Below are 13,498 nucleotides of genomic sequence, written 5' to 3'. Positions count from 1 at the left end.
ATACAGATTTGCTGTACTAAATACAAGACTGGAGTGGGTATCATTTTAAAATGTGCAAATACATGAGAAAAATAAAAAATAAGATTGTGTGAACACAACCCAGTACTGTTCAGGGTGTTCATAACCTACTAGAACCACAACGTGGCCCAGCGGTAGCGAACTCGCCGCTTGTTGCAGAGGTTCACGGTTCAAATCCAATGGCTGCCCCGATTAGTACTGCGGGGTGAACTATATTAAAACCTTGATAATACTCTGTCCCGTATGCTTCGCAGTGGACGTTAAACATCCCCTGACGTCATTCACAAGAGTATGCCATTGTGTGCCGATGTCATGGTCCAGATTTGGCAAATTTAGTTTTATTTCCAATAAATTTCATATAAATTACCCAATTGGGTTTGTGCATAGCAAGCATCGCCCCCTAACGGCATACTAATGCCAGAAAATTAAACTCATCCTAGTCTCTCTTGAGTTCTCACCTGGTTAAACAAAATAGACTTGCAGTTAAGGTCAGGCGCAAAAAAATAAAACATCAACCCCAGAGGGATGATGTATGTACGTTGAACTTATTTCGCACCGCACATAGGCAACCGTGCTACTCGGAGGTGCGGAGGAAGGTCAACAAACTATGGGTCTCTGTGTGAGTCTATGGGTCTCTCCGTGTGAGGCAGAGAGTAGGTAATATACCAGTATGTATCATGGGCCCTCTCTTGCCAGTATCAAAATATAAGGTTTTAGCCTTTCTGGCAATAAAACAGTTGCGTCCTGATAGTGCATTGTCTTTTCCTCTGGTCTAACACTGTTTGAGACCGGGCTCTAAAGAAAGCTGTCTCTGGTGTGGACCAATCAGTTTCAAAGACAATGCCTTTTACTACCAGAGCATATTTGTTGTTTGCATATTCACCACAAGTATATGTGGTTAATGCGGACATGATTCCTTACAAAAGGTTTCACAGTCTGGTGTTTTAACATCTTGGCAACTGTTTTATTTCCAGAAAGGGTAAAACCTATTCTTAGACATTGGCAACCGCCAACCAGGATTTGAACTCACAACCTTCCCATTGCGAGCCGCTCGCTCTACCACTGAGTCACCTGGCCTGAATGTTGGTACATTTCAATTGTATTCGAGCACATGATCTTACTTATAAGATGGGGGGGGGGGGGGGGGGTACCAGCAGGACATTGTGGACACTCTGTACTATACACGACTGTTTTTTTTATTTCCAGTGACCTCATTCCAATGTGTACAAATATATATTTTTATATATATAAGTTACGTGCCCTCTCTACTGGGCATATGTAATAGCTATTGCTGGTCCCTTTTCAAAAGTCCACTATACATAGTCCACCTCGATTCATCTTCGGGTCTCCCCATTGCCGTGAAAATCATTTGGCGGAGCAACTCATTTGCTGGACAGGGTGTCAGCTTGTTTGAAAGCCTGTTTGAAAGTGGTGCCAGTTCCTTTTCATAGATGTGTATATTGTGCTCTTTTGCACAAGATTCCGAAGGTACCACAGCGACATTGAAAAGGCAAGACTTTACTTCTGCAGGCCTATGTTCCGGGCAGCAGGGGATAGCACGACAAAATCTATTGCAATCGAACCTCTCTCAATGACCACCCCTGTTAACGACTCAACGCTTAAAGACGGGCCCCCATACAGCGCAATGCGTAGTATATAGTAGTGTAGTGTATATAGTAGTGTAGAGTAGAACACCTCTTAACGACCACCGCTATTAACAACTAATCGCTAAACGACGGGCCTCCATAGAGCCCAATGTGTCCGCTTACCGACCATTCCCCTGTTAACGACGGGCTGTTGTAGGTAGAGTAAGTAATAATTGATGCATTGATTAACCATGTTTCTTTTAACGTGTATTTAGAATGTTGTTAGTATCTTTATGTATTAATATCCATTGTTTAAATATTATAAAGTACGTTTTTTGGGGTGAAAAAGGGTAACTTTCGTGCTATCGGAACGAATTAAGCCTTTAACGTGTATTTCCTATACTCGCTTAAAGACCAAATCACTTAACGACCGGTTTCGTGGAACCAATTACTGTCGTTGAGAGGGGTTCTGCTGAATCGTACTCTACTTTGCTCCCATGTATATGCCCCCACCTACTTCACTACGCTGCGCTGACCAGCGTGGTGAAATTCGGTCAAATAGCCCCCCGTGACCCGCACAGCATCGGGAAGCTCTCATCCAGCAATGGATTACTAAATGAGAAGAAAATTACATTGCGCTAATGATCGCTGTTGCCTTGCTTCTCTACTGCTGGCCAACACTTTTTGAATCTGAGCTTGTAGCTGGATCAGGCTGCTGTGTGCTTGCGTGAGCGTTACATTGATCGGAGCTTGCAAAGGATTGTGGGTGTGTCCCAAGATTCCGTTTTCCTTAGTACACCTTAGGGTAAACTAATTGGCGATGAACAGCTGCACACCGAGATCATCTGCTGAATGATGAAAATTACAGTTATGGGATGGAGGGGATCCATGGTCTAGAGTTTGATAACAACAAAACATGGTCATTGCAAGTAGCCAACCGAATTAAAAACCCCACTTTGTATGCAAGGATCATAAACCATCACGCAAACTGCGGTTATCCTCGCAGCAGCGGCTTTTGGCTAGCCATCGAACAAAGATGTTTACCGCATCGCGCACTTTCAGATGCACTTCTGTGGCTGTCTGGAACGCTCTTTCTTCCGATATTCGGAAGCCACTTGGAGCTATGCACTTTTAAATCATCTCGATTTAAAAAAAAAATGTCTTTAGGATAGCACGGTTGGCTACGTACAATGCGGTATAAGTTCAACATACATACACGCATCGTGCATCTTGATGTTGTTTACCATTAAGTGTGAGCATCACAACACTACAAGCACAGGCACAATAATCTGCAACATGATTACTTAGCACCTTCAGAAGCATGTGCTCCACAGGGCCTTTTCAATCAGATTGCAAAAAATCCCAACTGCAAATTGAATCCATCTTAGATGCTGATCTCAAAAACTGGAAATGCAGTATTATGTAGAAGAATATATTTAAGTAAAAATAATAATACATGTATATGTGGCTCTAGATGTAAGTTTACATCACCCAAACTTCCCCCCAAAAAACATGGGACTTAATCGGAGTGTGTAAGCAAGAGGGAAATACCTCAATGTGAGATACATCACAAACTTGTACCAGGTGCCAACAAAGTTACACAAATCTGGTCACATACACACACGCCGACCGAATTCTAACTTTTGCTTTAAAATACAGGGGAAATCGGTGTGTCGTATAATCCGGCAAACAAATCGTACAGTACTTATAATTCCCTTAATCAAGATGCATTTTTTTACGTGGCTTTAAAAAAAGATGTCCTGTGGAATAATCTTGATATCTCTGAAGCATTTATGGTTCCCGACGTCTCTTTCTTTCCATCGTCCTTCTGCTCCCTGGCTCCTCCAGACAAGTGGTTACGATCCCAGAAGAGCCGCACGATAATTCTCAGCAACATTCATACGACCCTGGCAGCCAATACATTGCTTGCCTTTCAAAAAACAACACTGCTAATAATGCTTCTGAGAATGTTTTTTTGTGTCTGTGTGCACATAAACTAAGGCTGATTTCTCGATTTAACCATTTGCATGTTGGTGATAGGCCCGTACAGTACACGCAAAAACATGTTTTTTCTTACATTAAAAATAAATATCGCTAACCACATTTGTCATTTACACTGCCGCATGTCAAAATATATAAGTATGCTGATGTTTCAGGCAATTACCCTTCTCTGGAGTAGAGCAAACGCAAGTGTGTATTTAATTTCAAATTACAATTGCGTTCTAACAGTCGTTTCGTGATGCAGTCATGTCGAGTTAACAGCCAGTAAACAGCCCTGGAAGATGACACCGCCAGAACAACTTCTGAAGTTAGTTATTTCAACATGTATTGTCTAAGTTAACCGGGCAGTGCCCTATGTGGCATGCACGTCAGTTCACATAATGGTAATGAGCCCATATAGTGGTACACAATGTTTACATTTTATCCTTCAGTGTTGGGCTCCGCTAAAAACGGAATGAGCCCATCGTTATTCTGTCCCTTTTTAAAGGCCAATTTAATCCCCTAAATTCTGAGATAATGGCTCAGTGCCCTGGCACAGGCATCATCCCTCTACGAGCCGTCCCAACAATCTGCGCAGCAGACGCACAAGGAGACAGCGTTATTAACCGTGATGCTAGCAGCACAGCGAGACGCATGGAATAGTAAAATTGTCTGCGATTGTCTCGGCAAGGTGCTTGTCTCGCGGTTCAGAAGCGATGAAACACAACCTACCACGTATGAACGAAATTCAAAATAGCCTTCAAACAGGAGGAGGCAGCTAAACTTGACAGGGCACGGTGAGAACGAACGCCGGGCATCTATAACATCAGCATGGCACGGTGAGTGAATGCAACAATCAACATTCACCTCCACATTGTGTGTGTGTGTGCATCCATCCGTGTGTGTATGTACGCCTCCACGTTAGTCCTCCATTCATGCCGCCCGTGTCCACGTTGACAGCTTAACGGCTGTGATAGATTCAGTTTTGTGAGAACACAGCGGCGCTATCGATGCGCGTGATTGTTGAGGCACGAACCAAGCAATTTTTGAACATCAACAACGTGTTGCAGCCTTCACACTTCATAGTGAGATAATAAACAAACGAAAAACCCACCGTGCAATATGTCGCTTTCAAAAATAAATCACGCTATGAAAAAGGTCCCTTGCTCGAAACGTCACCGCCTTTTTAATGCCAGTGTTATTGACCAAATGTGTTCATTTTGTCATCGTCAATCGTGCAACCCCTGCCAACGGAGCGGCAGCAGCAGCAGCATCATCGCCACACCACGTGTGCGGTGCATATGGGGGGGGGGAGTTTAAGGAGACGCCGATTAAGCCTACAAACCTTTTCGTTTGGACACGCGCACGATGTCCCAACGGACCAACAACGCTGACTGACCCGAGCCACGTGTCCGCTGAGCTGTCACTCTGGGCCGAACACACACAGTGGTGCGTGCGTGCTGGCGTTCAGCACGTGTGGCAGTGAGTCTGAAGCACATTGTGGTACTGGAAGTACATGCAGCAGTACGTCTTGGCATGCCCATTTCCTGTGTGTGTGTAAGGTGTGTGTGTTTATATATAAGGTGTGTGTGTGTATATAAGGTGTGTGTGTGTAAGGTGTTTGTGTGTGTATAAGTTGTATGTGTGTAAGGTGTATGTGTGTGTCTAAGGTGTTTGTGTGTGTGTAAGGTGTGTGTATAAGGTGTATGTGTATAAGGTGTTTGTGTGTGTGTGTGTAAGGTGTGTGTGTAAGGTGTTATTAAGGTGTGTGTGTGTGTGTAAGGTGTTTGTGTGTGTGTGTAAGGTGTGTGTATAAGGTGTGTGTAAGGTGTTTGTGTGTGTGTATTAGGTGTATGTGTGTATAAGGTGTGTATACGGTGTGTGTGTATAAGGTGTGTGTGTATATATAAGGTGTGTGTGTACGGTTTATGTGTGTATAAGGTGTGTGTGTGTGTGTAAAGTATGTGTATAGCTCTCCGATGTGTCTTTAAGGAACGTCAGCTCCCTGAAGTAGCTCCCAACACGTGGAGCGAAACGTCGGACAGCATGCCGAACAACACGCGTCATTAACGCGATAACGCACGGGAATCGCCACAATAGCATCAACCCGCGAGAACACAAGCAGCAATTTATACATCTATCTGCATATGTACACATAACAGATACGTTACAAAGCCGCGTGTGTTAGGAGAGTGCATTCAAGGTATGTACTGTACAACTATTCATAGCACTGTGCGCTCCCAATGCTGCGTGTATAAAAGTACCGTCATCACGCGCGTGTGCCGCTGTATGCACGAATCTGTGGGAAATACTCTCAGAATTCAAGTCTTGTTATTATCAAGGCAGGCCTCCTTGCTTTGTATTCACGCCGCCTGTTCAACCGAAGCCACTGCTGAACGTCGAGGCTCGGAGTTGAGACACGCACGATGGTCAATAACGCAGAGTGCACAGTGGGGGGGTGTGTGTGTGGTGTGTGCATCACACACGCAGAGGAGGGAATTCTGAGCAACTTGTCAATATGAACGGATTCGAATGTTCACCGAACGTCGCACGCGGGCAAGGGACAATCGCAGGAATCCCGAGACTTCACTTTCTCGTGCGCGCACTGCCTGTGGCACCCTAACGAACACACACACACGTGTGTGGTGGTACGCGTACCACACGTGTTGCAGCAACACGTGTGGCACGCGTACCACTACACGTGTTGTAGCCATACACCAACACACACACGTGTGGTAGTACGCTTACCACCACACACATGTTGCAGCAACACGTGTGGCACGCGTACCACTACACGTGTTGTAGCCATACACCAACACACACACACACACGTGTGGTGGTACGCGTACCACACGTGTTGCAGCAACACGTGTGGCACGCGTGCACACATGTTGCAGCAACACGTGTGGCACGCGTACCACTACACGTGTTGTAGCCATACACCAACACACACACACACGCGGAGTGCGTGCGCTTTAACTCAGCCGGTAGCTGTCCGGGGCTGAGCTCCGGAAAAGCTCCCCACCGGAAAATATTTCATGCGAAATGAATCCGTGCGCAATAAAACACGTTGCGTGCCTGTCCGTCTGCATGCACAATCAAAGCATCTGTACACGCTACTGGCGAAGCGTCGTTCTCACATTGTACATGTTGTGGATTCGCTCTCCAACACACAACCGGTGGTGTGCTGTGCCAGGAACGAATTGGCCACGTTCTGTTTACGTGACAACCTTTACTAATTGTCTGTGTCGGGTGGTGGCGGGTTTAACGACGCACACATTTTTACGCGATCTCACCCGAAAACACACAAACCGCTCTTGTGGATGACATTGGTCGCGAAATCCAGCTAACGTGTCAAGCATGTGCGCATCATGATAACCTCCCAGCTGACCGTGCGTGCGGCACACACGTGTTCGCCGCAGTCGCGCAAAGCATGTTTGCCCACGTGTTAGGGGGGGGGGGGGGTGGGGAGGTGTTCAGTACTCACTCGCTTTGCCGGCCTTATACTTGTAGATTATCTTCTGCACCGCGGCCACGTCTCCGCTCTTGGCTGCCTGGATGAACTCTTGGTCTTTTCCCATTGCGGCCGGTACGGGTTGTGCGTGCGCGCACCGTGTACTTTAAAAGATACAATTTCTCCAATTAATTGGTAGTAGGCTGGTGGGGTGGAAGGGGGTGTGGCCGGCTCTTTACTTAACCACGTAGATGTCCAAGCTCAGCAAAGTGGAACGATCACGGAATGCCGACGTTCACCATCCCTCCTCGCCTTCACACGAGACGCACGCGGCATCATCGTCTTCGTCTCCGCTGTGATTTGCAAGTCCCTCTACGCGCACGTCTTCTCTCACACCGCGTCGTACCGCGTGCCTCTTTAAACGTAGGCAGATTTATCATGTACGTTGTCGCAGCACGGTTTAAGGGGGTTGTTGTTCTTGTTGTTCTTGTTGTTGTATATACTGCCTGGGGCTACAAACCCACAACACGCAAACCGGTTGCCGCTAAAGCGACCGGGGCTTTAAGCCGCTTGCTTGCTTGCTCCCCCAACCGATTCCGATTTCAATTCTTCTTGCCGCTTGTCTTCCCGTGGCGCTTGTGTTGCTGGCTTCTGTGTCTGTGTGTGTGTCCGTGTGTGATTCTACAGTAGTACAACTCTCGCTACCACCACGAATCCCACGGAAAAAAGCCACTGCCGCTTCTGCTTTCTTCGTGTTTATCTCTCCCCCCGCCCGCCCACACCTCCGTAGGCACGGCGAGCTTTTGACAGACAAGCGCACTGCCCGCCTGTGCGAGCGTGCGTGTGTGTGAGAGTGTGTGAGCGAGTGAGAGGAGCGAGTGTGTGAGCGAGTGTGTGAGAAAGTGTGAGAGGAGCGAGTGTGTGAGAGAGTGAGTGTGTGAAAGAGTGTGAGAGGAGCGAGCGTGAGTGTGAGAGAGTGTGAGAAGAGCGAGCGTGAGTGTGAGAGGAGCGAGTGTGCTCGTTGTGCTTGGAGGGAGGGGGGGAGGCGGCAGGAGACGACACGAAAGCCCAGAGAGCAAAGTGAGCGTCCAATGAGTGCACAGGGGAGGGGGAGTCACGGTGCGCCTCTGTGATGTGCGTCTGAAACGCACGTGCGTGTGTGTGTGATGCAGCGTGTGTGTGTGTGATGCAGCGTGTGTGTGTGTGATGGAGCGTGTGTGTGTGCGTGTGTGTGTGTGATGGAGTGTGTGTGTGATGGAGCGTGTGTGTGTGTGATGGCGCGTGTGTGTGTGTGATAGAGCGTGTGTGTGATGGAGCGTGTGTGTGATGGAGCGTGCGTGTGTGTGTGATGGAGCGTGTGTGTGTGATGGAGCGTGTGTGTGTGATGGATCGTGTGTGTGTGTGATGGAGCGTGTGTGTGATGGAGCGTGTGTGTGTGATGGAGCGTGCGTGCGTGTGATGGAGCGTGTATGTGTATGATGGAGCGTGCGTGTGTGTGTGATGGAGCGTGTGTGTGATGGAGCGTGCGTGTGTGTGTGATGGAGCGTGCGTGTGTGTGTGATGGAGTGTATGTGTGTGATGGAGCGTGTGTGTGTGTGATGGAGCGTGTGTGTGTGTGATGGAGCGTGTGTGTGTGATGGAGCGTGCGTGTGTGTGTGATGGAGCGTGCGTGTGTGATGGAGTGTGTGTGTGTGATGGAGAGTGTGTGTGTGTGATGGAGCGTGTGTGTGTGTGTGATGGAGTGTGTGTGTGTGTGTGATGGAGCGTGTGTGTGTGTGATGGAGCGTGTGTGATGTAGCGTGTGTGTGTGTGTGTGATGGAGCGTGCGCTACGAACCCGGCGATCCAGGTTCGATTCTCGCTCACGGCCAACTACCAGTGACGAATTATCTGAACCGGTCCTGCGCCTTCCCTAGGTCGACTCAACCTCAACATGAGTACCTGGTGCGATGTTTAAACATCGCCACTGGGGAGACAAAGGCGGACGTGCGTGGTGCTGGCCACCCACCCCCTCGTGTGCCGTGCCAGCCTTCTCGCTTAACAGCACTTGCCCCTAGTATTTTACAGGCTACACGGGGGATCTTTGTCTTTATGTGCGCGCGCATGTGTTAAATCACTGCACGATCAGTGTGTGTAGTGTGTGTGTTCAATCACTGCAAGATAAGTGTAATAATGTGTGTGTGTTCAGTGTTCGATATATGTGTTAAATCACTGCATGGTCAGCGTGTGTGCAATGTGTGTGTTAAATCACTGCATGATCAGTGTGTGCTGTGGTGTGCGTGTTCAGTGTGCGATACGTGTGTATTAAATCACTGCATGATCAGTGTGTGTGATGTGTGTTTAAACGTGGGTGGAAGCGCATGTGTGTGTGATGCCTTTAAACGTGTGCGTGAGCGCGTGTGTGTCTTCGGCTCAGCCGTAATGAGAAACCTGGTTTTGGTGTAAACATCAGAACTGGTGATACAAACGCGGCCGGGCGTGGTTCTGGCCACCCACCACCTCGTGCACAGTCCCGGCCTTCGTGGGGTGCTCGCTAACAGCACTTGCTCCAAATAGTCTGTGTAGGCCACACGGGGGATCTTTGTCAAGCACTGCACGATCAGTGTGTGTGTGAGCGATGCGTATGTGTTCAAGCGTAGGCGGGTGTGCGGTCTGTGTGTGTGTCCGATGTCGGGAACGGTGGTGCAGCGGTTAGCGCGCTGCCCTACGAACCCGGCAACCCGAGTTCAATCCCCCCCCCCCACCCCGTGACGATTATCTGAATCGGTCCTGGGCCTCCCCTAGGTCGACTCAGCCTCAAATAAGTACCTGGTGCGATGTGTAAACATCACCACTGGGGAGACAAAGGCGGTAGGGCGAGGTTCTGGCCACCCACCCCTTGTGTACCGTTCCGGCCTTCATAGATGCTCGCTGACTGCACTTGCCCCAACAGTCTGTTCAGGCTAAACGGGGTATCTTTGTCTTTTGTGTATGTCTCCAATGACTGCACAATAGGTTCGCTGAAGATCCGGTGCTCGCTAACACGACTTGACCTCGACAATATGACCACTGTGTTAAAACGGCGAGATGTGTGTGTGTGTGAGAGAGCGTACGGATGGGATGTGCGTACACACAAATGATGAATGCACAAATCAAAGGGGAGAAGGGTGGGGGTGGATTGCATTGCGTGTTCAATGTCCCCCACAGCATTGCACTCCTGCTCGATTTAAACAGCGAAGCCGTGTGAGTGTATATGGAGGTAGTGGCCGTGAATGCACGTACAATTAATGCACAAATTAAGGAGGAGCGCGTGTGTGTTTGTGTGTGCGTGTGCGTGTGGTGGGGAGCGGTAGTGTAGTAGCGGTTAGCGACTACACTACCGCCACCCGGGTTCGATTCCCGCTCACGGCCAACACCAGTGACGATTATCTGAACCGGTCCTGGGCCTCCCCTAGGTCCACTCAGCCTCAAATGAGTACCTGGTGAGATGTGTAAACATCGCCACTGGGGAGACAAAGGCGGCCGGGCGTGGTGTTGGCCACCCACCCCGTCGTGTGCCGTGCCGGCCTTTATAGGTGCTCGCTAACAACACTTGCCCCACCAGTCTGTTAAGGCTATATGGGGGATCTTTGTGTGGTAGGGTCGTGCAGCCGTTAACGGGCCGAGCTAACGAATCGGCTACCCGAGTTCGATTCCCGCTCACGGCCAAGGGGCCGTCCATAAATGACGTCACGCGATTTTTGACGATTTTTGACCCCCTCCTCGTCACACGACGTCACAAAAAGTCAGGACCCCCCTCAAATATGACGTCACAAAGCTCTGCCCCCCTCCCCCCCCAAAAAAACCTTCAAATCGCTTTGAACTATTGTCATTGTAGTGCGTATTTAATGTGGCGCTGCACTCTGATGTTGTAGGAGAAAATATTTATTAAAAAGTCTATTTAATTAAGGAGAACGTGTTGTCTATATTTATTTAAAGTTGCGCATTTTGATGTGACGTCACATTTCTCGAACCCCCCCTCCCTCGTCACACATCGTCACAAATGTCTGACCTCTCCCCCCGCTTAGGTGCGTGACGTCATTTATGGACGGCCCCCAACACCAGTGACGATTATCTGACGCGGTCCTGAGCCTCACCGAGGTCGAATCAGCTCCAAATGAGTATCTGGTGCGGTGTGTAAACATCGCCACTGGGGAGACAAAGGCGGTCGGGCGTGGCGCTGGCCTTAATCGGTGCACGCTAACAGAACTTGCCCCGAAATAATCCATAAAGGCTATAAGGGGGATCTATGTCTTTGTTCAGTGAATGCACGGGAGTGTGTGGTGTATGTGTTTTAACGTGTGTGTTTATGTGTTCAGCGAATGCACGTGTGTGCTTGTGGGAGTTTGTGTGTGTTATCACGTGTATGCGTGTACACGAGATTGTGATGTGTGTTATCACGTGTATGCGAGTGTGTACACGAGATTGTGATGTGTGTGTGTGTTATCACGTGTATGCGAGTGTTAACACGAGATTGTGATGTGTGTGTGTTATCACGTGTATGCGAGTGTTAACACGAGATTGTGATGTGTGTGTTATCACGTGTATGCGAGTGTGTACACGAGATTGTGATGTGTGTGTGTGTTATCACGTGTATGCGAGTGTGTACACGTGATTGTGATGTGTGTGTGTGTTGTCACGTGTATGCGAGTGTGTACACGAGATTGTGATGTGTGTGTGTTATCACGTGTATGCGAGTGTGTACACGTGATGTGTGTGTGTGTGTTATCACGTGTATGCGAGTGTGTACACGAGATTGTGATGTGTGTGTTATCACGTGTATGCGAGTGTGTACACGAGATTGTGATGTGTGTGTTATCACGTGTATGCGAGTGTGTACTCTAAGCCCCGCTCCGACAACACCTGGCAAGCCCTTGTGGTCACCCACCCGAGTGTCTTTATGCATGCGCGTGTGTGAGTCACGTGGCAGCTATACGTATTCGCGTGAGCGATTAAATTAAACGCACACAAAAAGGAACACCATGGGCAGATACGTGTTAAAACGTGGTTGTGGTATTGTGTTGAGGTGTGCGAAGGGGCCGTGCATAAATGACGTCACGCGATTTTGGATGATGTTTGACTCCCCCCCTCGTCACACGGCGTCACAAAAAGTCAGACCCCCACCTAAAAAATTACGTCACAAAGCCCTGCCCCCTCCAAAAAATTATAGAAAAACATGCCTCAAATCGCTTTAAACTATTGTCATTGTAGTGCGTATTTAATGTGGCGCTGCACTCTGATGTTGTAGGAGAAACGTTTATTTAAAAAAAAGTCTATTTAACTAAATAGAACGTGTTCTCTATATTTATTTAAAGTTGCGCATTTTGATGTGACGTCACATTTCTCAACCCCCCCCCCCCATCGTCACGAACCTGTCCCATCCCGAGTTCGATTCCCGCTCACGTCCAACACCGGTGACAAGTATCTGAACCGGTCCTGGGGGCCTCCCAGGAGCGAAGTCGAATCAGCCTAAAATGAGTACCTGGTGCGGCCTGTAAACATCACCACTGGGGAGACAAAGGCGGACGGGCGTGGTGCTGGCCACCCACCTCCTCGTGTGCCATGCCGGCTTTCATAGGTGCTACTTGCCAAGGCCGTAATTATAATATATATGGGGGGGGGACATATCCCCCCCCCAATTCTGAAATATGCTCAAAATGTCCCCCCCAATATATTGCTATAAAATAGATTTCTGTTTATATGATTGTGGTTATGGTTGTACTTTATTAATCCCTAATCTCGGCCATTACATACAATGAATCAAGAACAGGTAAAAAAAGACAAAACAGAGCAATCTAATACAATACACTACTGTATTAGAAATTATTGTGCAACAAAAAAAACGTCCATCCTATGTGTTAGTGAATTTTGTAATATTTCTGGGGGGGGGGGGGCCCACAGACCCACTGTAAGATTTGGTCCCCCCCCCCCCACAATGTTGACTCCATGGCTACAGCCTTGCTACTTGCTCACCGCACTTTCCCGAACCGTATGTTAAGACTCCACGACGGGAGTCTTTGTGTGTGTCGAGAGCGTTCGTGTACGCGGCAAGCGCACTGAGCAAGGATCCCCATTCACGGCCAACATCAAGTAACCAAAAAACCCTCTCTGGCTTCCCCCCTTACGTCTACACTCAGCCTTCAAGGAGGACGGCACCTGGCGGGGAGAGTAAAAACATTAGCGCTGGGGACAGAAAGGCGGCCGGCGCCTGGTACAGCACGAGCTACGCCTCCCCCCCCCTGTTTGCCGCGTTGGCCTTCAAAGGAAGCTTGCCAAAGACAGCAAACTTGCGACGACACAGACGGCGTGGCCTATGCGTGGGTGTTCGTGGCCTATGCGTGGGTGTTCGTGGCCTATGCGTGGGTGTTCGTGGCCTATGCGTGGGTGTCCGTGCGTGTGACTGCATGCAGCTCACTGGCGCCCCCCATTCAGCTCCGTCCACT

At 48.8% G+C, this 13,498-nt stretch overlaps 1 protein-coding gene across 1 annotated transcript in view; it reads right to left on the bottom strand.

The window, feature by feature from the left end:
- Positions 1–8,113, bottom strand: part of LOC116949707 (caskin-1-like) — a 416,361-nt gene extending 408,248 nt beyond the window's left edge. Inside the window, exon 1 of the mRNA XM_032967321.2 lies at positions 7,072–8,113. Within this exon, the coding sequence (XP_032823212.1) occupies positions 7,072–7,165 (94 nt within the window). The 5' untranslated portion in view covers positions 7,166–8,113. The remainder of the gene's footprint in view (positions 1–7,071) is intronic.
- Positions 8,114–13,498: the final 5,385 nt, after the last annotated feature.

The sequence above is a fragment of the Petromyzon marinus genome, chromosome 37 (assembly GCF_048934315.1).
Source record: "Petromyzon marinus isolate PM22_M1 ecotype Great Lakes invasive population chromosome 37, UKy_Petmar_22M1.pri1.0, whole genome shotgun sequence".
NCBI lineage: Eukaryota > Metazoa > Chordata > Hyperoartia > Petromyzontiformes > Petromyzontidae > Petromyzon > Petromyzon marinus.
The sequence above is the reverse complement of the archived record's forward strand: the minus strand, read 5'-3'. Positions and strand labels throughout refer to the sequence as shown.